The sequence below is a fragment of the Myotis brandtii genome, unplaced genomic scaffold (genome assembly GCF_000412655.1).
Source record: "Myotis brandtii unplaced genomic scaffold, ASM41265v1 scaffold191, whole genome shotgun sequence".
NCBI lineage: Eukaryota > Metazoa > Chordata > Mammalia > Chiroptera > Vespertilionidae > Myotis > Myotis brandtii.
The window spans coordinates 116,874-140,469 of NW_005357115.1; the positions used below are offsets into that span (position 1 = coordinate 116,874).

General features: G+C 35.9%; 2 protein-coding genes across 5 annotated transcripts in view; both read right to left on the reverse strand.

The window, feature by feature from the left end:
* LOC102242739 (interferon-induced, double-stranded RNA-activated protein kinase) overlaps positions 1-23,596 on the reverse strand; it is a 274,887-nt gene that overhangs the window by 111,767 nt on the left and 139,524 nt on the right. The window lies entirely within an intron of this gene.
* The window catches only part of PRKD3 (protein kinase D3), a 61,488-nt gene that overhangs the window by 8,025 nt on the left and 29,867 nt on the right, over positions 1-23,596 (reverse strand). For all 3 annotated transcript variants that reach the window (XM_005864714.2, XM_005864716.2, XM_014538417.1), the window contains 10 exons: positions 21,366-21,443; positions 20,061-20,244; positions 18,299-18,422; positions 15,832-15,909; positions 14,367-14,643; positions 10,548-10,600; positions 9,252-9,324; positions 8,269-8,375; positions 3,345-3,506; positions 2,699-2,797 (listed from right to left, as the gene is read on the reverse strand). In XM_005864714.2, the coding sequence (XP_005864776.1) occupies positions 2,699-2,797; positions 3,345-3,506; positions 8,269-8,375; positions 9,252-9,324; positions 10,548-10,600; positions 14,367-14,643; positions 15,832-15,909; positions 18,299-18,422; positions 20,061-20,244; positions 21,366-21,443 (1,235 nt within the window). The remainder of the gene's footprint in view (positions 1-2,698; positions 2,798-3,344; positions 3,507-8,268; positions 8,376-9,251; positions 9,325-10,547; positions 10,601-14,366; positions 14,644-15,831; positions 15,910-18,298; positions 18,423-20,060; positions 20,245-21,365; positions 21,444-23,596) is intronic.

Here is a 23,596-nt window from a genome sequence, read left to right on the forward strand (position 1 = left end):
CTACTGGGGATGTGCCCGAAACCAAGGTACATGCCCTTGACCGGAATCGAACCTGGGACCCTTCAGTCCACAGGCTGACGCTCTATCCACTAAGCCAAACCGGTCAGGGCTATGTATTTCATTTTTAATCCCCAGTGGATTCACAGTGCCTGGACATATAAAGGTACTTAATGTTTGCTGAATGAAAAGAAGTTATGATATTTAAAATCTTTTTATTTTGCCTGACCAGCGTGGCTCTGTAATTGAGTGTCAGCCTATGAACCAGGAGGTCACGGTTCCACTCCTGGTCAGGGCCTTGCCCAGGTTGCAGGCTTGAATCCCCAGTTGGGAGTGTGCAGGAGGAAGCCAATCAATAATTCTCTCTCATCACTGATGTTTCTATCTCTGTCTCTCCCTCTCCCTTCCTCTTTGAAATCAATAAAAAAAAAAAAAAATTAAAAAAACACCCACTTTTTATTTTGCTTAATCCTAGAATCTGTCTTCCCAAGTATCGATACTATAAATTGGCAAGTAAATGAAATTGAAGTGTATTAAAGATAACTATTAATATGGCCAGCAGAAGAGTAATGCTAAAGACTGCTTGAAAAATAACAGTGCTTTCTATGCCTGTGGCACAATTAGTGCTAATTAGATGTTTATGTAGATATGAAAAACGTTATATCTGCAGGTAGCCACATTCACTATCATGTCCACTTGGGAACAGAGTTCTGGAAGTTTGATAAGCTTGGCAGAGCTCAGAACACTCATCTAAAGGTTCAGGTTTTGGTGATGAATGATGCATCCATGCTGAATAAGCAAATAACAAGTACTTTCCAGAGGAAATGCCTCATTCACAAAATGTCTTCAGAGAAAGCATTAATATAAAATGAGAGAAAAGGAATTTGGCCTGTACAAATCAGTAGTACAAATATTGACAGGAGAGCAAAGATGAAGGTATATTTAAATGATGCTATTTTGGGAATAGGGACCCTCATAGATGTTTTTATGATGACATTTGTTCTGTGTCATTACTGAAATTGGCTATTTCTCTATTTGAGTCTTTGAAGAGTAGGACTATATTGACCATGAAGAAACATAAACTCTTTCATTTTGTTGTTAAATGCCGTATTTTAGCTAACATCTTGATAAAGTAAAATGACTTGGCAGTTTGGCAACAGAATAAAGAAGTGTGACCATGGCTAGCTAGCACTTGAGCAAAAAAGACTATCCAGTAAATTATGCTATTTTCCCTTTGTTCCTAGTGGAACAATGGAGATCACTAAAGTAGAGGTCAGAAAGCTAGAGTTTTAGTCTTAGCCGTGGGGGCGTGTATCCTTTGCCCATACTATTTTGAAGATCTGAGATAAGATATGGAAGTACTTTATTTAAAAAAATTGCGCCAACGACTAGGGAACCCTCTTTGATCTTGCAATGATAAGGAATAACTTCTAACCACATAGGCATTATAAAAGAAAGAATATGATTACTTCTTTAAAAGTAAAAAGGTCAAATAATTTTTAACACATTTTTTCTTTGAAAGACAATTTGAGTTGAATTTACCAAGTAAAATCGCCATCTGTTGTTTTTATTCTAGGCATTTGTCTAGTTGTACATGTTTTAAATGTATATAAACAATAGTTTGGCAACAGATATTCTAGCTGTTTGGAAGGTTCATCAATGACACAATCATGAAAACCATTCAAAGGTACTGCAAACATATTTCCTCAGGAAAACTTTTTCAAACTTTGGGTTATGATTCATTTTTAGGTGATGAAATAAATTTGGATCAAGATCAACATTTTTTAATTAAATGAAATTTAACTGAGTAAAAAACGAAACCAGTGCATCACACATAGGGCACACATGGTATTATATGTGCTTGAGTACTGGTGGTGATGGGAAATGAAATTCTTATATAGGTTTTGGTGAAAATGATCCTATATAATAAAAGGCTAATATGCAAATCCACCAAACTGTGGAACGACTGGTCCCTATGATGTGCACTGACCACCAGGGGGCAGATGCTCAATGCAGGAGCTGCCCCCTGGTGGTCAGTGTGCTCCCACAGAGGAGCGTCGCTCAGCCAGAAGCCAGGCTCACAGCTGGAGACTGTAGCAGTGGTGGCGGGAGTCTCTCCCACCTCCGTGGCAGCACTAAGGATGTCTGACTGACGGCTTAGGCCCATTCCCTGCTAAGCCATCTGTCAGTCGGACATCTCCTGAGGGCTCCCGTTCTGTGAGAGGGTGCAGGCCAGGCCGAGGGAACCCCCAGAGTGCACAATTTTTGTGCACTGGGCCTCTAGTTGAAATATAATATTCTAAAGAGCAAGAAGAATTGGCTTCCTGCCAACTAGATAATCAAAATCTAGTATCTCCAAATTCAGGGTTACCCCTGTTTGTTTTGTGCTCAGCAACGAGCACCTACCAAGGTTGATTCTCCCCCACTTTATTCCCAACCCCAACCCAAAGAGAGAGGTGAATTGCAAACAGTCTATGTGCAGAAGGTATTCCTTGAGATCTGGTTAAGTTTAGAAAGTCTTTCATAAAAATAAACAATATAATTAGTAAAATCTGAATTCAAACTCTTCAGGTATTAATCTTTGCTGGCTGTAAAATGGTTATATACTTGAACCTACAGCATGGCTTTTTGTTATGTAGGTACTTCATCATGTTGAAAGATATTTAAAATGATACTTAAGAAGGTTTGGAGAATATCTCACCTGAGGAAACGGCTCTGCTGATGCGAGTAGCACATTTTCTGGCTTTAAATCACAGTGCACAATATTTTTAAAATGTAGATTCCTCAAAGCAACAAGTATCTGTTATTGAAAGAAACAGATTTTTTTCAATGCCTGGAAAAATAATAGCTAAACCCCAATCTAACCTGTTGAACGATACAGTAATTTGAAAAGCCAACTACAGTTCATCAAGATTTAACTGTGTTATTCCTATTCTTCAAGATTAACAATTCCCACATTAGGAATATGTAAAATACATATAATGCTATTTAATTATTTTGTGTAGTTTCTAATCTCTCCAGTATATTTAACTAAAAGATAAAAAATAAAATAAAGCATAGGGAAGATAGTCAATAACATTGTAACAACTATGTATCGTGTCACATGAGTACTAAACTTATCAGGGTGATCACTCTGTAAATGTTATAAATGTCTAATCACTATGTTGTACACATGAAACTAATATAATACTGTGTCAAGTGTAATTTAAAAATTTTAAAAAGAAACAATGCTAACAAAAGACAGCTGCTTCTAAAACAGGATAAATGTAAAATTAAAATAAAAAACTAAGCAGTTATCTTTCACTGTCAAAAAATTATTCTCTAGTTTAAAAAGATGGTTAAGATACCTGTGTCACCATGAATTTAGTAATTCGTTCTGGAAGTCGACTTTTCTCACTGGATAGAATCATTTCCAACATATCTCCATGCAGCTTTTCCATTACTACAAAAACTCGTTCTGGGGTTTCAAACATGCATTCCAGGTTTACAATCCCAGGATGGTGCAAATTCTGAAGAGTTGCAGGATTAATTGTATGCAATACATGGCAAAGGAAGAAAAACAGCTTAGGAAAATAAACAATAAAGCAAACAAAATAAAAAGTATCACACATTACGATTTTTCCAAATTATGGAGAGCTGATGCACTGAGGCCAAAGAATGTCTCCCCAAGTTGATTATATAATTGCCCTTGTTCATTACTACTTCTTTTCCGTCTCACCTTTTCAATCTTCTGACACTAACTTTATGCTGTCCATGAATAAGCACCAATTGCCAATCAAATTTTAGCTAATTACACAGAACTCTTTGGGGCAAGTATTTGTGAAGGTCTATGCTCAAGACATGGCTTTGTTTTTAAGGTAATTATTTACCCAAGTCTTGATTCTCATTATATTATGCGTTGATTTGGTCTTCCCTCATTTAGGCTCAGCATCTTTTTATCTCCATCAACCAATGTTACTTGAGTACTACTATGTTACCAGGGTTGGACAATACAAAGATGAATGTGATACTGTTTCTGCTAATAAATAAAGCAACCTATCTTACTGGAGGAGGGGGGGGGTGGGTTCCTCTAAAGCAAACTTGAGAAGTCACCCATGCTCAAAAATGTTCAAATGGCACTTTATTTCTGGGCATAAATCTTAATTCCTCTGCTGGAATTTTAAGATCTTAAAAAATCTAACTTCATTCTCCCAATTCATCTTAAATATGCTCTATTGACCCAAATAATTACACTTTTAATTTATTAATAGAAATAGTATTTTTCTTATGCCTTTTGTCCTTATCATGGGTACCTAATTACACTAAGAGGGCAAACTTTTTTTTTTTTGTCTATGTGAAGTTGAGCTCCATCTCTAAAATGTTTTTAAATCCACCATCATCTCAATTCCCCCAATATTTATCCCATGGTATCATACTATGTATGTATCTTACTCTGTAGCCTCATTAGCTCCTTAGGGGCAGAGACTGTGTCTTAGTCATTTTAAATCAATGTCTAATTCATGGTTGTTCTTTTTAAAAATGTTTAAGAAAATGAGTAAGAAGCACAAAATATTCTTTGCTAATCAACTTAAAACTACTTAATGTTCCAATTTACTAATCAACTTAAAACACCATAAATCTTCCAAGCAACAAAATAAGTGACAAAATCTTATAAACAGAAGTGAAATAGCCCACAGTGAATAATTAATGACAGTAAGCAGTGAAAAATTCAGAATATCATAACTTTCTTTGGTCAACCTAGAATTGGAAGTATGGCTGGCTGTCCCCTATGCTGTAGTTGTCTATTAGGTTCCCCCCCGCCACCCTCTTTTAAAAACACACACGCACATACAAAAATGGAACTGCGCTGTACCATTATTCTCTCTTAACTTCTGTTTGTTTAAGTGTCCTATTTTCTCTGAAGTCTGTTTTGGAAAACTATAATTTCATAGAAAATTAACCATTTTTCTCCAGGTTTTCTAATTTATCTGATAGAATTGTGCAAGGTAGTACCTTAAGATTTTTTCCCCCCCAGTATTTGTGGTTATCTCTTCAATATGTTTTTATATTTTATTATTAGGTTGACTATTTTATTGTTAACGCCCCCCCCCCCCCCCCCGCAAGAACATGCTTTTGGACATATTTTATTCTTTTTGGTATTAAATTTATTAATTTCATTTTTATTTGTTAATCCCTTCTGCTTTCCTTAAATTCATTGTTTGTTCATTCCTTAACTTCCTGAGTTTGATTCTTAATTTATTTTTATTCTTTCTTGCTTAATATTTCAAGTTAATAAGCTTTCTCTGAGCGATAGTCCAAAACCTCTGATATAGTGTTTTAAATAATTATTTTCTAAATAGTGTTCTGAAATTTTGACTTTGCTCTGATTCAAAAATTAAGATTTTAATATACCGTTTTCAGGTGGTGGGGGCTTTGTTTTTTGATTTTGAAATCTACTTCTAGATATATTGCATGAAAATCAAATAATACTATTCTTTGAATATTTACATTTGAATATGTATATATTCGTATGACTGGTTATTTGGTATAGTGTGATTTGTTCTCTTCCACTTTTAACTGCCCTTCAATTCATTTAATGTGTTTTCCCTTGAATTAAATAAATCTTATCAGATCATGATCCCTTGACTGTCTTCTGAGAAGGTGCCTGGATATCACAATTGTAGATCTCAAAAGAGCCAGCAAAAACCATTCTAGTGGTATCCCTTCCTGCAAGCGCCCCTGCTCCATCTCCATTACTTTTGGAAAAATTTCTACCTATTTTGTAGGTCTGAACTCTCTATTATTATGAAGGACAGAGTATGCTTTACTGTTTACCAGTTTTCTCGTAGCTTTTGGATGACTCCCAAGAAGGGGAAAATGCTGGCTTTATAACACAATATTCAAAATAGAAAGTTCCTGTTTAAGTTTGTGATAACGTTTTCTCAGCACCACCCCTTTTCTGCTCAGGCAATAAATAGCCAAAGAAACACTTAACATTACCATATCTCCATGAAATGAAAGTAAAAGTCCCCATGCTTCCTAGATGAGACAATGCTGACAGTGTATGCAGGTCTGAATTCTTTTCTGCACATAACTGTATATAAACATATATAGTATACACATTATATCAGAGAGACTTTGATCGGCTGCCTCCTGTACATCCCCTATGAGAATTTATACAAATGGATCATTCCATGCTTCCTTTTAAAAAATTTAATATGTTCTAAATAATTCCCCACATAAATACATTTATTCAACAAATAATAAGAGTACTTGCTATGTGCCTAGTACAGTGTAGGTAGTTTGAAATTATCAGTCAACAAAACTGATAAATAACTCGTTTCATGGAGCATCTTCCTGCTAGGTGAGTTTGAGAAAAATTAAGTATAGTTTCTGGCACAAAATAAGCCATTTACTAAATATAAAAATGTAAATATTTTCTATGAATAATTTGAAGAGAATCTACCACAAACATAGTATTGTATTAAATTTAAGATGACAACATTATATTTGGAAACATGTTACAATTATTTAATTCTATCCCCAACTGGGCAATTTCAAGGAAAATAACCAGAAGGATACACTAATAAAGTTTTTACATTGTACATTATCTGGAAATTCCTATTTGTTACCATGATCCAGAGTTGCTAACATAGGGGAAAAGAGGTTCAGTGATCAAAAATGACACCAAGAAATCAAGCTTTAGGAATATATCCTTAATATTTATTTTTTTGCATATTAGTTGGAAAATGAGAAAGATTCCAAAATAAGATATGAAAAAAGATCTCCTAATAATGTAGTCACACCCTAATACAGAGTGTGAAAGCTAATATTCCATTTAGGGTAACTTTCTTTGTAGGAGGCAGCCTTGAAGTGAACACAGGTAGCTTGTGTAGACCAATCTTTTGATTATCACTCCTCTGAAAAAGAAGTGAGGCAAATGTTATTACTAGTGACCAATAATATAATAAATGTAAAATTAGTTATGTGTTTATAAATTTCTTACCTTCTTCAAGGAACCATAAGTTTAGTGAGTATGTCTTCTTGAACTTCACCCACAAGCAAACTGGGCGCTGACAGCTTTAACTATCACATCACCATGATTTCTAAAATATTGTGCAAAAGCTATACACTGAATTAATAGAAACTTGCATGTTATGTATTAAATATTATATACTATTTTATATGATATTAAATATTAAAAAGATAAAATAAGCATTTATCAGAAAAATTAAACAGATAAAGCTAAATCTTATCCTCTGGGTGACTCCCAAAAGAAGTAAAAATGTTAAAAGAAAATAAAACACACAGTAGCCCGGCCGGTGGTGCTCAGTGGTTGAGTATCAACCCATGCACCAGGAGGCTGCATGTTCGATTCCCAGTCAGGGCACACGCCCTGGTTGCGGGCTGGATCGCCAGAAGGGGATGTGCAGGAGGCAGCCAATCCATGTTTCTCTCTCATTGACGTTTCTATCTCTCTCTCCCTAAAATCAATAAAAACATATTTTTTAAAACATATAGTAATTTATTTTACGGGATTTTAAGTCACTGCCAATATATCTTTAAAAATATACCTTAATGGATTAAGCCATTAATAAGTTAAATCTTTAGACTTCTGAATTAATAAAATAACAACTACTACTGTTATTTAGTAAATAATTTTTTAAATATGTTTTTATTGATTTCAGAGAGAGGAAGGGAGAAGGATAGAGAGCTAGAAACGTCAATGATGTAAGAGAATCATTGATCAGCTGCCTCCTGCACACTCCCTACTGGGGACTGAGCTGGCACCCCAATCCCATGTACCCTGACTGGGAATATAACCATGGCCTCCTGGTTCATAGGTCGACACTCAACCACTGAGCCACACCAGTCGGGCTAAAGGTAAATAATTTTTAAGCTGTCTTTATTTTTATAACAATTGCTGTAATAGTCAAGCACCTCATCTGTGAGAATTGGTTGGTACAACAATGATCTAACAAAACGTGGTGATAGGTATTAAGAATAGTATTTTTTTTAAAAGATTTTATTTATGAAAATGTCTTCTAAATAAATTACTACCATAGAGCAAAATAATGGCAGTCTTTGTAACTCTTGGTTTACTGTAATTTAATTTTTCCTTTTTAAAAAAGAACTTAAGGAGTTAATTCAGATGCTCACCACCCTCTCACTAAGCCAAAAGGTCATGAGACCAAAACAAAACCAAACAAAATCCCAAATCTTATTCTTATCAGTACATTAAACAGTCTTTGATTAAAAATTAAAACCCCTCGAAAGCAACATTTTTTTTACCTGTAAAATAGCCACTTCATTACGGAGTTGACTTTCCTGTTTTGTGGGAAATCTCATCTTATCAATTACTTTAATAGCCACATCCCTTCCAGTCTTCCTATGTTTTCCTATTTTTAAAAAAAGTATAGAAAAGAAAGAAGCAAATTGACAGCTCACATGCAATACAAAAGCTTTATCTGAAAGTTGTCCACAGACTGAAATTTATATGAATTTACTCTTATGTTTCTTTTCTTTGGCTCATTTTGTTCTTTCTCCTTCATTCACCTTAATTTTGAGAAATAAATTATTTGACCCTAATAAAGGGAGTTTTATTATTTGAAATGGTAGGAAATTTGAATCAACTTGTTTGATGAAAAATAATCTGCCTTATTAAATAAATGATAGTTAACTGGCATTTAGAGACTCTGTCAAGATGGAAACATTGTACCAATGAATTAATTTTATTCTAGGTTCACTGAATCAGCGAGTGATTTAACCACATATTAGGGCAAGCCTGGAGGCTGTAAGGCCAACTAGGAGACTACTGTAATAGTCTTAGCAAGGGATGACAAGGGTTTAACATATCTTTTGTTAAAGCTTATAAAGTACCCTTATGTATATTAAGTTAATATTAACAACCCTGTGAGCTTGAAGATCAGCTTTTATTAGCTCCATTAAACTGATGAAGATACTGAGGCACAGTGAGGTTAAATGACTTTGCCAATATCCTAAGTCACAAAGCAAACAGTAGACAAATGGTCTCATTTGTGTTGGAAAACCAGTAGGACATATACTTCAATAAACAGGCATAACTTCAAACCATTTATTTTTCATACACAAATATGTGCGAGCTACAGAAAGAGATAAAGTAAGGCTACTGTGAAACTAATTTTCTTATTCTTTCTGTTACTTAATTGTGACAAGACGTAACAGCTGGCAGATGTTTTAAAATTTCACAATGTTTCTATAGTATGTTCTATATGTAAATGGCTATAGTCACTTACCTCCATAAACGATGCCAAACTGGCCTGAACCAAGCACCTCATCTGCAAAGATCTGGTAAACAGTACTGATGTCCTGTTTAGGAAAAAGTAAGCAGTAAGTATAATTGACCCTTACAAAGCATTATCAACATCTCTGACTCTTCAAACACTTAAATACATTTTTGTTTTTATGACATAGGCAACTAATTTTCATAACAATATTTTATGAAACATTGGCTTTGTATGTTATAGAAAAGTAAGCCAAATTTTCATACTATCACCCTCAATGTGCAAGTATAATATATTCTCTAAGAAGATCATTGGGAAAAAATGCTTTGAATTAAAAAAAAAAATCTTGCCCTGACTGGTTTGGCTCAGAGGATAGAGCGTTGGCCTGTGGACTGAAGGGTCCCAGATTTGATTCCGGTCAAGGGCATGTACCTTGGTTGCGGGCACATCCCCAGTAGGAGGTGTGCAGGAGGCAGCTGATCGATGTTTCTCTCTCATTGATGTTTCTAACCCTCTATCCCTCTCCCTTCCTCTCTGTAAAAAAATCAATAAAATATATTTAAAAAAAATTAAGAACAAAGTTTTACCATTAAAGAGATTTGCTATCTTTAATTTGAAAACACACACACACACACACACACACACACACACTCTTAAAAGGTTCATATTATTAAGAGTAGGCTAATTTGGAAAGACTGATGAAAAGCAAAGTCTGTAACTCAAAAATCCACTCCTCAATTTTATCCCTGCCCTCCCTCCCATTTCCTTCCTTCCTTTTTTTTTAAATAATGGTGGCTGTCAGAAAATTCTTGGAGGTGTGGCACTCTCTAATGCTACTGCTCTTCAGTCAAGGTCACCCTTCTGTTGGGTATGTACTGCAGTCTCCATGATGTTAGGGGCTCCATCTTGTTTAGTGTTACATTCCTAGCTAGTGCCTGTCTCATGGTAGTTAGTCAAATAATTTAGTCTCCTAGGCCTCAATTTCTTCGTTGGTAAAGTGGAAATAATAACATCTATCTCACTAAACTTCTGAGTAAATTAAATGGGAAATATACAAAGTGTCAAGATTTCCATTGCCTGATACATAAAAACCTGTACAGCTGAACAATGTGGGGGTGAGGGGTGCCAACCCCCATGCAGTCAAAAATCAACATATTACCTTTGACTTCCCAAAACTTAACTATTCCTGGCCCTTTGCATATGAGGATTCAACCAACTACAGAACAAAAATACTGTTTTCACTCTGCAATTGTTTGAATCCATGGATGTGAAACCCGAGAATAAGAAAAACAGGTAATTTTTACTTACCACATTTTCCTGGATCTGACAATTAGATACGGAGATACTAGTAGACAAATCTTCTGTAAAATATAAGAATAATGCATGAGAAAAGAACAGAATTGTTAGTATATGACTTAAAAATATTAATATTTACTAATATGTGAATGCTCACAGTATATTAAATTTAAATCACTGGCTAACTTTCAGTTAATATAATGTAATTACATTTGTTAAAAAAAAAATTTACACATGCAACACTAATCCAGGAAGAGGAAACTGGTTCAGTCATATATGATACATCCATATAAAGGAATATTATCTAAACCTTTGATAGTGTAGAGCTGTAAGTACTAAATCAGAAAGCTATCCATGACATATCATTAAGTGAAAAAAAGGTAAGTTGTAGGATGGCAGCAACTAAATTAAAAACAAACAAAAAACACGATTGCTTCCTGTGAATGAAAGAGCTGGGTTTGGGAAACAAAGATTTTATAGCCTTTATACACTTCTATAACTGTTTGTATTTTTTAAAACATAAAAGGCATATGCATTACTTTAATATAAAAATTGAAAATTAGGTAAATCTATATACTGACATTGAAACACATCTGATATATATTAAATAGTGGATAAAGTTGTAAAAAGAACAGAGAGTATGACCACATTTTTGGTAAAAATAAAAATGACAATACTAGTGTCCCGGTGCACGGATTCGTGCACACTGAAAGGAAATTAATTAGAAGGTGGTCAGCAGGGCGGGACTGGGTGAGACAGATGGACATGCCCTGGAGCCACCCTCCCGGGCTCGAAGGGTGTCTGTGGAGTGAGTGGGGTCCCTCGGCCTGGCCTTGCGGGGATTGGGCAGAAACCAGGGAGTGGGCCGAAACTGGCTCTCCGACATCCCCTGTGAGGTCCCGGAGTGTGAGAGTGCACTCTGCAAAGTTGCTGTCGTACAGGGTGTGGAACGCAAACCCAAGTGTGCAGTAAACCAGATTTGGGGCGACAGTGCCCCAATAACATAACCCATAGCCGAAGGTGGAATCACGTGGCCCCATAAGGAATCAGACTCTTTCCTTTCTGGTTTCGGGGTGTGTCACCCGAGAACCACCGCTGCCCAGTCACTGCAGCTCAGCAGCTCCTATGTTGAGCGTCTGCCCCCTGGCCTTCCCCCAATCTCTTCTCAAACCAATAAATATACACCAAACTATTAATAATAGTTTTCTGAGGGGGGGGGGAGGTATAGAATTGGGAATGCGGAGATGTTTTATGTATATAGGGAGTACTTTATCATTTTACATAGTTCTACAAAGTTTAAATGTTTGCATTACTTTGAGAATAAAAATAAGAAATTAACAAGAAAAAGAGAAAGGGAAACACGGAAAGTAAGCAAGGGACCAGATATGAAACATCTAAATCTTTGGAGATAACGCAAAGAAACAAGATATAAAATTTCCTTAATAATACCAAATATAAAACTTCATTAACAAGGAAATGTAAATAAACTATACATCAAAAGTAAGTAACGTGACTGTCAAAAACTCCATTTTAGTCAATTTAAAAATATTTCAGCTTGGCTGGCATGGCTCAGTGGTTGAGCGTCAACCTATGAACGAGGGGGAGGTCAGGGTTCGATTACTGGTCAGGGCACATGCCCAGGTTGTGGGCTAGATCCCAGTAGGGGGCATGCAAGAGGCAACCAATCAATGATTCTCTCTCATCACTGATGTTTCTATCTCTCTCTCTCTCTCCCTCTCCTTTCCTCTCTGAAATCAATAAAATATTATTTTAAAAAATATTTCAAATGTTGAATATTAATGAAACAAAAAAAGTACAGCATCCACAAAATTCCCAGTTTAAATCAATATGTATTTTGTTTCAAAGGCCTCCACTATCTAACCCAGCCGTGGGCAAACTACGGCCCGCGGGCCGGATCCAGCCCGTTTGAAATGAATAAAACTAAAAAAAAAAAAGACCGTACCCTTTTATGTAATGATGTTTACTTTGAATTTATATTAGTTCACACAAACACTCCATCCATGCTTTTGTTCCGGCCATCGGTCCAGTTTAAGAACCCATTGTGGCCCTCGAGTCAAAAAGTTTGCCCACCCCTGATCTAACCCCATCCAGTTTTAATTTCTATTGCTTCCCAGGAGAACTCTGCTCCAGATAGGTTGTTAAAGGAACAGCAACAGCAGCAGCAACACAGTAATATATCACTAATGTGTCAGAAACTGCTAAGTGCATAAAGAGCATTTATTATTCCCACTTTAGAGAAATGCAGAGGCCCAGATCACATTGCTAGTAAGTGGCAGAACTGGAGTTTTGTTGTCACTTTTAACCTCTCCCCAATTCTGCTTTTAGGAACCCTTAACCCTAGGGGGCCTGTCCATGTTTGGGCTTGAGAAGGTCCCTAAGTCCAATTATAATAACATTTGTGTGCATGTACCTGTATTATATTGGGGGAAAGGTCCATGATTTTCATTCAAATATATTACAGTTCTACCAAAATCCCTCCAAACTTAAGGAGCACTGTGAATATACATCTATTCACCGTCTAATAATCAATATTAGACACCAAACATGTTCATGGACTTTACCCTTGTCCCTTGGATCACACTTGTCTCCTCAACTAGAGAATACTACCCCATTCACCTCTTTCATTTAGCCCTGCCTACCCTAAGATCCAAGCTCAAGGTCCAAATCAGGTTTTTCTACCATGAAGTCTCTACTTACTCTTCCATTCCACATTTGAGTTCCTCAAGTAATGCATTACTCATTTTTGCACTCTACTGCTTTAAGTACCATCTAACACTTGTGTACATGTCTTATCTCCTTAAATAGCTTTTAAAATTCATGGTTTTCTTTTATATTCTAGCTCAGGGCCTAGCATAATGCCAAGAATAGCTACACAAAATACAGCTGATCTGAAAAAAACTTAATTTAGAAACAGGTTGATATGTTTCAACTTAAATATACCGTATTTCTCTAATAAGTGAATTATGTTTCCCCATAAATAACATAATGCCAATGGAGGGAAAGTGCCATTATAATATGGCTTTCTGATTAAGTGTTCACTCAAACCTTTATCAAGTTTTGTTGGTGCAAAGGACATGTTTCAATAATTTTTTAATATTTCTGCATGTTTTAATGCAGTTAAAAGAAATACAACATTTCTGACTTCAGAGTTGAGTATGATGTGAACCATAACCCTTTTGCAGTGGTTCTCAACCTTCTGGCCCTTTAAATACAGTTCCTCATGTTGTGACCCAACCATAAAATTATTTTCATTGCTACTTCATAACTGTAATGTTGCTACTGTTATGAATCGTAATGTAAATATCTGATATGCAGGATGGTCTTAGGCAACCCCTGTGAAAGGGTCATTTGACCGCCAAAGGGGTCGCGACCCACAGGTTGAGAACCGCTGCTTTAGAGCCTGTTATATCCCACCATGAAGCAAAATAATAATACCAGTAGTTAATCCAATGAGAATTCATGGATGCTAAACACTTCTGTATATCTTACAGGTTCTTCTTCATTTAATACTGACAACCCTAAAAAGAAGGTACTATTATAGGGAGGTACAGTATTTGTCTAAGACCACATAGCAAGGTAGCCAAGCCAGGATTTAAACGTAGGGAGACTGACCCTAGAGCCTAGCTCTAGGGGACTGCATGTATACACTATAACCAGAGTAACTGTATAAAAGAGTTAACTAATGGTATTGGTTACACCAGACAAAGCTTAAAATGAGCATTAAAATAGATACAGAAAACATGATCACACGACAAAATACTTAAGAACCAAAAGGGGGAGGGGGAAGCCATCAACAAGCTTATTGCTTACTGTGATCTTTCCCTTGCCCGGGAGAAGTGCAAATACTGGCTTGAGGGGTAACAGGCATGAGAGCCTGGCGAATTGCTTTTTCCCAGCTCTGTGCTACATCAAGTCCAATTCCAGTGGCAGCAAGAACAGGATTGTGGGAGCTGTCCCCATTGTTCTCACCAACAAAGTATACTATAGTATCAGTGATGATTTCAAAACAGTGTGGGTTGCTGCCTTGTGAAATGTTTGTGAAATCTTGTGGCGAAGATATGCGTAGAATTTCTGAAAGTGGAATTTCCTGAAGTAAAAAATTAAGCATTAGAAAATACAAAACTTCTTTGTTTCTATTTTTAGTACACTAAACAATCAGATATGCATTTCTAATAAATGCTATTAAGATGAACACAAGTATGTGGGCCACGGAACACAGTCAAGTCTTATGACAGTATCTTCCTTGAATGACCTGCATGTCCAGTGAGGCCAGAGGCAAAACATGGAGTGTAACTATCAGTGATTCAGGCCTATTGCAAGTCATTAGAATCTAAGGAAAGAGAGGAGTTAGGAAGCCAACAGCCGTTATATTCAACACTTTCCAACTGTCATTAAATCAACTCAACAACTACTTCTCTACCTGCTGTGGTCTGCAATACAGGGTGGGGCAAAATTAGACTTACAGTTGTTCATATGGAAAATAATACAGTAATTAATAATACAAGAATAAATTCTGTGTTTCACGTACTCACAACTGTACGTGAAACCTATTTTTTGCCCCACCTTTATGTTCCCAAAAGGAGTACCAAGCAGAAATAAGAGCAGCAAATTCAAATGTCAGTATAGGTTGTTTAAGCACTCCATTTGGTTCTGTCCATACTGTAATAATCATTTATATTTAGTCCACTTTATAAGGCAAAAAAAGTTATTAACCGCCCCCCCACCCCCAACTAACTTTAAGTCAATTGTTTCCACTCTCTTTCTCACTGATACAACTGCCACACTTACAATCTTGTTATTGTCAGTCAGTGACATGGCAAAATGCAGAGCAAGCCCAGCAAAGAATACTATACAAAGTATATGAAGAGACAAAAGAAGCATCTGAGAATTGGGACCGTGGGTAAAATGGAAGGTGAGAGAAACACTGACTCAATACCATGTTGGCCTGTTCTGGACAGGCCACGATCATGTGAGCTTCTAAACAGTTTAATCCAAGTCTTAAGACCAGAAGTAAAGCAGCAGCAACCTGACAGGCAAACCAAAAACAGAAACCACAACAGAAAGACACCCTTTGGCAGCAGAACTGTTGTGGGGGGTGACATGGACAGGTGGGGGACAGGCCCTTCAACAAGGAACTGAACAGTGACTTCTATAAACTATATTAGGCACAGTCAGATAGGTATATTCCAATATAACAATTAATGAGTATTGTTTAGATATATTTGGAAAACATATAATCTTTTAATGTACATATTTTAAAATGTAAAACCTTTACCTTATAATACTTTGATCCAGATTCATTTTGAAACAATGTTAGACATTTGCTGTCAAGTCTCCAATAATGCCTCTTTCTCTATAAAATAAAGAATATAAAACTGTGAAGTTCAAAAATAATGATTCCTCCAAAGCACTTTTCCTTTCATTTCTATTCATACATTTGTACCATTTAATAGGTTTAAAATTCACGAGGTTCAAAATTCTGAAAACATATAAAAGATGTACAGTAAAACCTTGATAAAACAGACTAATTCAGACAAAGGGTATCTGGTAAAGCCAAAAGTCCATTATATAATAAAGTAGGTTTTCCGAATGCATATGTTAAAAAATTGACAAATTCGTTTACCTGTTTTTACTTATGTAGACATGTTTGTGTAATTAAAATTAAGTATGTATGAAAAGTTTAATTTCACATGAAAGTTTTCTGTATGTATAACTGTAATTTAAAGTTTATACTGAATAGGTCTAGTAAATGCTTGCCTTGAGTAAACAAATGTACACAGCTGGGGCATGGCTTATTGCACATGGGAACATAGGCTGGCACATATTAAAACTGCTGCAGAAAGTCACGCCACAGGACAACAGAACCAATTACCACATGCTATGTGGAGTGATCACATGCTAATTATTTGCTGAACACTGTTTACGAGTGGCAACTCTTGGATTTAAATATGTAGACTATAGTTGTAGATATGTAATATTTACTTATGTTGGTAAATTGCTACAGTGTTTTTCCCAACATATGGCCTATTCAACTAAAATTTGTTTAAAATAACAGTGAATTAATAACAAAAAAATATAACCTGTTAATTTAATTATATGCAAATCTTGGTTAAAAGTATTTTAAAATTAATAGGGAGTTACTTTCACAAATGACATATGGACTGGAAATTATGTCCGTTAAATCCAAAGTCTGTTAAATTGAGGTCCACGAAATCAAGGTTTACTCTATAGTGAAAAGTATACTCCCACCATCGCTCATATACTGCTCCTACCCATATGTATATGCAGCAATGTTACCAGGCTTTGGAAATCCTTTTAGAGAATTTTATGCATGCACATGCAAATACATGTGCATTACACACACAGATATGTAATTTACCTACAGGCTAAATTTCTAAAGATTGGCTTGCTGGGTCATAAGGTATGCGCACATGTAATTTTGCTTAACATTTGACCCAATTTAAAGGCTAATCAGCAACATGAGTACTTGTTTACTCACATCTTCACAAATGCAGTATGTTACCAAACTTTTTGATCTTTGCTATACTGATAAAAACTGGCATTCATTGAAATTTTAAATTGTATTTTTAGATCAAGCTCTTATGTTTAAGAGTAATTTGTATTTCCTTGTCTGTGAACCCTGTTCATTGGCTTTTCACTTAGGAATACGTATTTAGGGTTCCTCCATGTCTTTCCACGGCTTGGAAGCTCACTGCTTTTTCAGGCTGTGTAGTATTTCATTGTCTGGATGGACCAGTTTACTTATCATTCACCTACTGAAGGTCACTTGATTGCTTCCAAGTTTTGGCAATTGTAAATAAAGGTACTATAAACATCCATATGCAGGTTTTTATATGGACATAAGTTTTCATTTTAAGGGACTGTAACATTTTGTATTCCCATCAGCAATGAAAGTGTCTGTTGCTCTTTATCAGGGGTGGGGAACGTCCAGCCCGTGGACCATATAAAGCCCACCAAATCATTTGGTCTGGTCCTGTCAAGACATTAGGAGTGGGTTAACTAAATATTTCACCAAATATAGCAGGCTAATTTTTAAGTTGGTAATTTTGTATGGCCTACAAATGATGTTATAAATATCCAAATGGCCCTTGGCAGAAAAATGGTTCCCAACCCCTGCTTTATATCCTCACCAGCATTTGGTGTTATCAGTGTTCTAGATTTTAACCATTCTACTAGGTGTATAGTGGTACCTTGCTGTTTTAAGTTTTATTTTTCTGATGACATATAATGTAGAGAATCTTTTCATGTGCTTATTTGCCATCTGTGTACCTTCGTTGGTGAGGTATATGTGAATGTCCTGGGCCCATTTTTTAATCGCGTTTTCTTTCTCTTGAGTTTTAAGAGTTTTTTGCATATTTTGGAGAATAGCTGTTTATCATGTATCTCTTTTGCAAATATTTTCTTCTAGTTTGTGGCTTGTCTTTCCATTCTCTTGACATTGTCTTTTATAGAAAAGTTTTTAATTGAAATTAAGTTCAGCTTATCAATTATTTCTTGCATAGGTTATGCATTTGGTGTTTGTTGCAAAGAGTTACGCAAAGGGTCTATCCTTAGACCCTTTCTGAATCTTTACTGCTCCACCAGTTTGTAAGACAGTACCTTAAGCATTCTGCCTTTTAAAAATTCTTTACAAGTATCTCATTCTCATTTTGATTTAAAAATGCACAAAATAAAGCACGTAACAGATGCACTATCACATTTAAATGCCTGTGGTTACTGACCAAGGTGTCCCTGCTGGTGTAATGGACCATCCATCCTTCCTTCACCATCGTGCTGCTCTTCCTCTTTGTGTGCTTGATGGATTGCACGACCCTCATTAGCGGAATATTATTGCTTGTTGATGGACTAAAAAATATTTAATATTTATGATAAATATTGATAATTTCAATTTTTAAAAGTCATATACATAAGCAAGTCCTTTTTAAAGATAATAAGAAGACAAACAATGGCTTAAGAAGAAAATAAATGTATCCTGTTAGTCTGATACACAGTTGATCTATAAAAGATTATGATAACACTAAAGTCCTCATTATTTGTCATAAATATTTTCCAGAGATCACAAAACATAAGAAAACAAGGAACAGAGCAGAAAGAATCCTCTCCAATTGGAAGATCTGGAGCCTGGGAAATGGTCCCATTTGGGATTGCTGTTGAGAAAGCTTCCAGCCGTAGGTAACATGGTAAGTTAGTAAATTCACAACCAGGCAAAAGACAAGTATACCTATACTCAAATTCTCATGGTTCAAAAGTCAAATTTCATTGTTTATGTTGTTAGTACTTCTAGTAGAAGAAAATTATTTAAAGATATTAAGAAAATAAATAATGTAATGAGTCAAATTGGTTAACACTGAAACATAGGCCAGTAACAGTGTGGCTGGAAAAAAAGAGCAATTTTGGGGTGTGTATAAAAAAAACACTGTTTTTGAATTTCAGTCTCAAAGAGTTAAAAAATACTTTCTCTTAAAATTATAAAATATTCATGCTTAGGAAACTAAGTTCTTTCAATAGTCTCTAAATTGGGTAAATAAGTTTTAGTTAATAATGATTATGATAAGACCTGTATTTAAGGATAAGCCAAACTGAATAAATGACAACTCTGCCACATGAGATTGATAAATGACCCATTTCCTTTAAATATCTCTTTGTTGCCAACGAAAAATAAAACCTGCCAAAACGGTAATATTCTACTATGAAGCAGTACATCCTTATAGGGCTGTATATACAAAATACTGAATTCCTGTTAACAGAGGAGATATTTACGAGGTTTATAATCAAATAGTATTTTTACAAAGTGCTAAAAGTCAGATTAATGTGGTAGTATGAAACTACCCCCAAATTCAGCACTAACATTTTTGTGTAACAGTCTCAGGCATATATTCTTCCATGTATCACACCGGGCAATCTACTTGCATGAAGGCTGTGAAACTGGTTGCTTTAACTCAGGGGTGGGGAACCTTTTTTCTGCCAATGGCCATTTGGATATTTATAACATCATTCGAGGGCCATACAAAATTATCAACATAGAAATTAGCCTGCTATATTTGGCCAAACATTTAATTAACTCACCCCTAATGCCTTGGCAGAGCCAAACCAAATGATTTTGCAGGCATTACATGGCCCTCGGGCCAGATATTCCCCACCCCTGCTAAACTGGTGGTTTAATGAGCTGGCACTTTGTGAGCGCTGCTCCACAGCTAGATATCACATCTAGACTATATTTAAATAAAGCATTTTTGTCTTTAAGAAAACAGAATTCTCATATCTATCTATCTTGAGTGGATGGTAAGAGTAATATAATTTATTTCAGAAATACTGTAGTGCATGTAAAAGAATAAGCCACAATTTAATTAGATTTTAAATTACATTTTTATTCCACTTAAAGAGATTAAGTGGAACAAGTACAGCTCCGTTTTTCTTCATTAACAGGGCTCCTGGACCTACCTTGCCTTTGGAAAAGGCTTGCAATACCTAAACATGTATTACCTGATTGTTTTCACAGCTTCTTCATCTCTTTCCACATCGAGATCAGATGGATCGAGGAAGAACATTTTATCTTCTGGGGGAGATGGTTCTTCCATGTCATCCAAACCCCTATTACCATCACTGTTCATGTCACTACTGTCAATATCCATTGGTATATCTGACTCTGTTCCCAGACTGGAAGGTTCTGGCAAAATTTTAAATGAATTACAGAGTTTTATACTAATGGGATATCAACACATCCAGACAGAAACAATATATTAAATGTGGAAAAAAAGTTTTAAAACTCTTTAAATAATCAGTAAAATTTGAAAGATGCTCAAATTAATTAGTATACAGATAATAAATATACATTAAAATAAATATAAATAGTATTTCATATCCATTTGACAACAGTTGTAAAAGTGAAAAAATACATGAAAAGATTTCAGTAATGTAGAAAAATTAGAAAATCGATCATGCTCTGTCAATGATGTAAACAGCAAGCTTAGAAAACATGCCTTAAGAGAAAATGTTAAACTCTTAAGGAGCTGTAAAATTTCATCCCCTCTCTTTTCCTTCTACAAAACCACTTACATTCAATTTTTACCAGTCATGGAAATGTTAAAGAAGTTATGCTGAAAGTTTAGAGTCATTACTCCTTCCTTCCAAAAATGGTAATCACTTTATTAATAGTCTTGAAAAGAGAAAAAAAAAAAAAGGCAAAAAAGGGGAAATGCCTAGCTAATGATTACTTGATGGAGAAAGAGACAGTGAGGCTGTACAATGTGTTCTAATAACTATGGACTAAGAAGCCAGACCATATAGATTCAAATCCCAACTCTACCACTTATTGGCTGTATTTCATGGGCAAATCATTTAATATCTTTGTGCCTAAGTTAACTCATCTGTAAATATTTAACATCAAGGGTTGTTCTTAAGTTTAAATTTCAATGTGTAAAGAGCTTAAAACAGTACCTGGCACATAGTAAGCAGTGAATAAATGTTAGAACTATGAAATAGTTCTACGGATAACAACAGGGTTTTAAAGTAAGTCTTTTTATGTTTAAAGATGAAAGAAGATATGCAGCACTATTAGCTATATTAGACTCTAAAGTGGTAGGTGGTTAAAGGAAAGATGGGAAGGTATAATTACTAATAAAAGTACACCATTACTGATCTCTCAATCTTGCTTGATTATTAAATCAGAAAAAAAGTCAGTTAAAAACACAGAATAAAATATGCAAATATAACCATATACAAAGGTAATAAACAAAAGAATTGTGACCTTTTCTAATCTTTTATAAAAATTAAGAAAAAGAATTCTACCTCCATTGAAGGTAACCTCTCCAAGGCAGTCTCTTGGCACTTTTGATGCACAGCGTTTATGGCAGTTGAATTTGCAATCTAAAATAACAATATTCAGCTTATTAATTTATGTAAAAAGTTAGGCAATATCAGATACGACTCAAGACTTTCTTTAAATCACTCACAAATAGAGTATTAGAAATGACAATGATGATAAAATTAAGTTTTCTCTACTAAGAACTCAGGTCTTGGACCAAAGGTCTAGTTTCAAATTCTGAGGCCAATTCTTAACAATTTAACTCCTCAGGGCTCAGTTTATCTGTAAAATAAAGTTAAAATGTTGCTGGCAAGTCCATGTTTCCTTCTCTTACCTCACATTCCTTTCCAATACATGTTAGGCCTTACTTCTTAATTAATTTCTAATTATTAGGTCCTCATGCATATGCAGAAAAGAGACTAAGATTTGACAACCAGTTACTGGGAATCAGTGAGGGCCTTCCCATACAACTTTGTAAGGAAGAACTGAGCTTCTCATGTATGAGGTCTCCCACTTATACATAACTAGAGGCCCGGTGCACGAATTCGTGCACAGGTAGTCCCTAGGCCTGGCCTGTGATTAGGGCCATCTTCCCCTGCTGCCTGCAGGCGGCGCTGCCCCCCACCGCCACCCACTCCTGGTTACTCGTTCGCCATCAGGCAATTGGAGCCTGCCAGCTGAGGAAAGGGACCAAGAGGTGGTCAGTGCGCCTCATAGTGACTGGTGGAGTGGTCTCTCTGGTCGTTCTGCCATTAGGGTCCATTTGCATATTACCCTTTTATTATATAGGATAAAGGCCCAGTGCATGGGTGGGGGCCGGCCGGCCTGCCCTGATGGGGGCCCCATATTGGGGTAGGCTTCCCTGCTGGGGGGCAGGGCGGGCCAGGGTTAGGGTCTGCAGGCAGTTTGCAGGCCGGCATATTCCCTCCTTATTGGTTGTGGGCGTCGCCATCTTTGCAACAGCATGAGGGTCAATTAGCATATTACTCTTTTATTATATAGGATGTTTCTTTCAGCCTATAAGAACTTCAGTTGATAGCATTGCAGATCACTGTCAGGTACAAGCGGTTCGATACTACTCTGTAACTCAGTGGTTCTCAAACTGTGATCCCAGACCAACAACATAAGCATCATTTGAGAACTTGTTAGAAATGCAAACTCTTGGGTCCCACTCCAGAGCTACTACATCAGCAGCTCTGGGAGTGGGGGCTGAGAAATGTGTGTTTTAATAACCTCTTTAGGTGACACTAAAATTGAAACCCACTGTTATAACTACGGTATAACACCACCTTAGAAATACATCTATCAGCAATAACTGGGTAAAAATAATTTCAAGTCCTGACTTAAAAAAGAAAAAGCCCCACAAAATTAATAATTTAGTGGATAATAAAATTTCATCATATAACACTGTCCTTTTATAACACAGAGGCACTCCCCCTGTGGGAGCACACTGACCACCAGGGGGCAGCTCCTGCATTGACTGTCTGCCCCCTGGAGGGCAGTGCACATCATAGCGACCGGTTGTTCTGCCATTCGGTTGGTTTGCAGATTAGCCTTTTATTATATAGGATATGCTCTAAAGTTGCCTTGCAGTTTTAATATAACAAAGTAAAAAATTAAAAGAAGTGAGTAAATGAATAACTGTTCTTGGAATTGTATTTTTTCCTCAAATAACCCAGCATAAATGTTTTATATTTTCTTAGCTTGAAAAGTGAATGAAAATGATAACTATTTTACTTTTTAAGCATCTTAATTCATATTATAAAAATACTAGGCTCTGGCCAGTGTGGCTCAGTTGGTTGAGTATTGTCGGTGCACCAAAAGGTCTTGGCTTTGATTTCCGGTCAGGGCACATACCCAGCTTTCGGGTTTGATCCCCGATTGGGGTGTGTACAGGAGGCAACCAATCAATGTTTCTCTCTCGAATTGATGTTTCTCTCTCTCTCTCTCTGGCTCCCTTCCCCTCTTTCTAGAATCAATGAAAAAAACATATCCTTGGGTAAGGATAAAAAATAAATAATAAAAAATATAAGAATCACTGAAATTTTGGTGGTTTTTGATTGATAATCAAAATAACTAGAAATATAACCTACTTTCTGAAACAATATAATCACAAACATTATTCTTTTAGAGCTCTGAGAAGTTAAACTAATAATCCAGTGGCAGAGTTAACTCGTCATTTCAAAGTTCATGAATCTACATATTTATTTCAGTT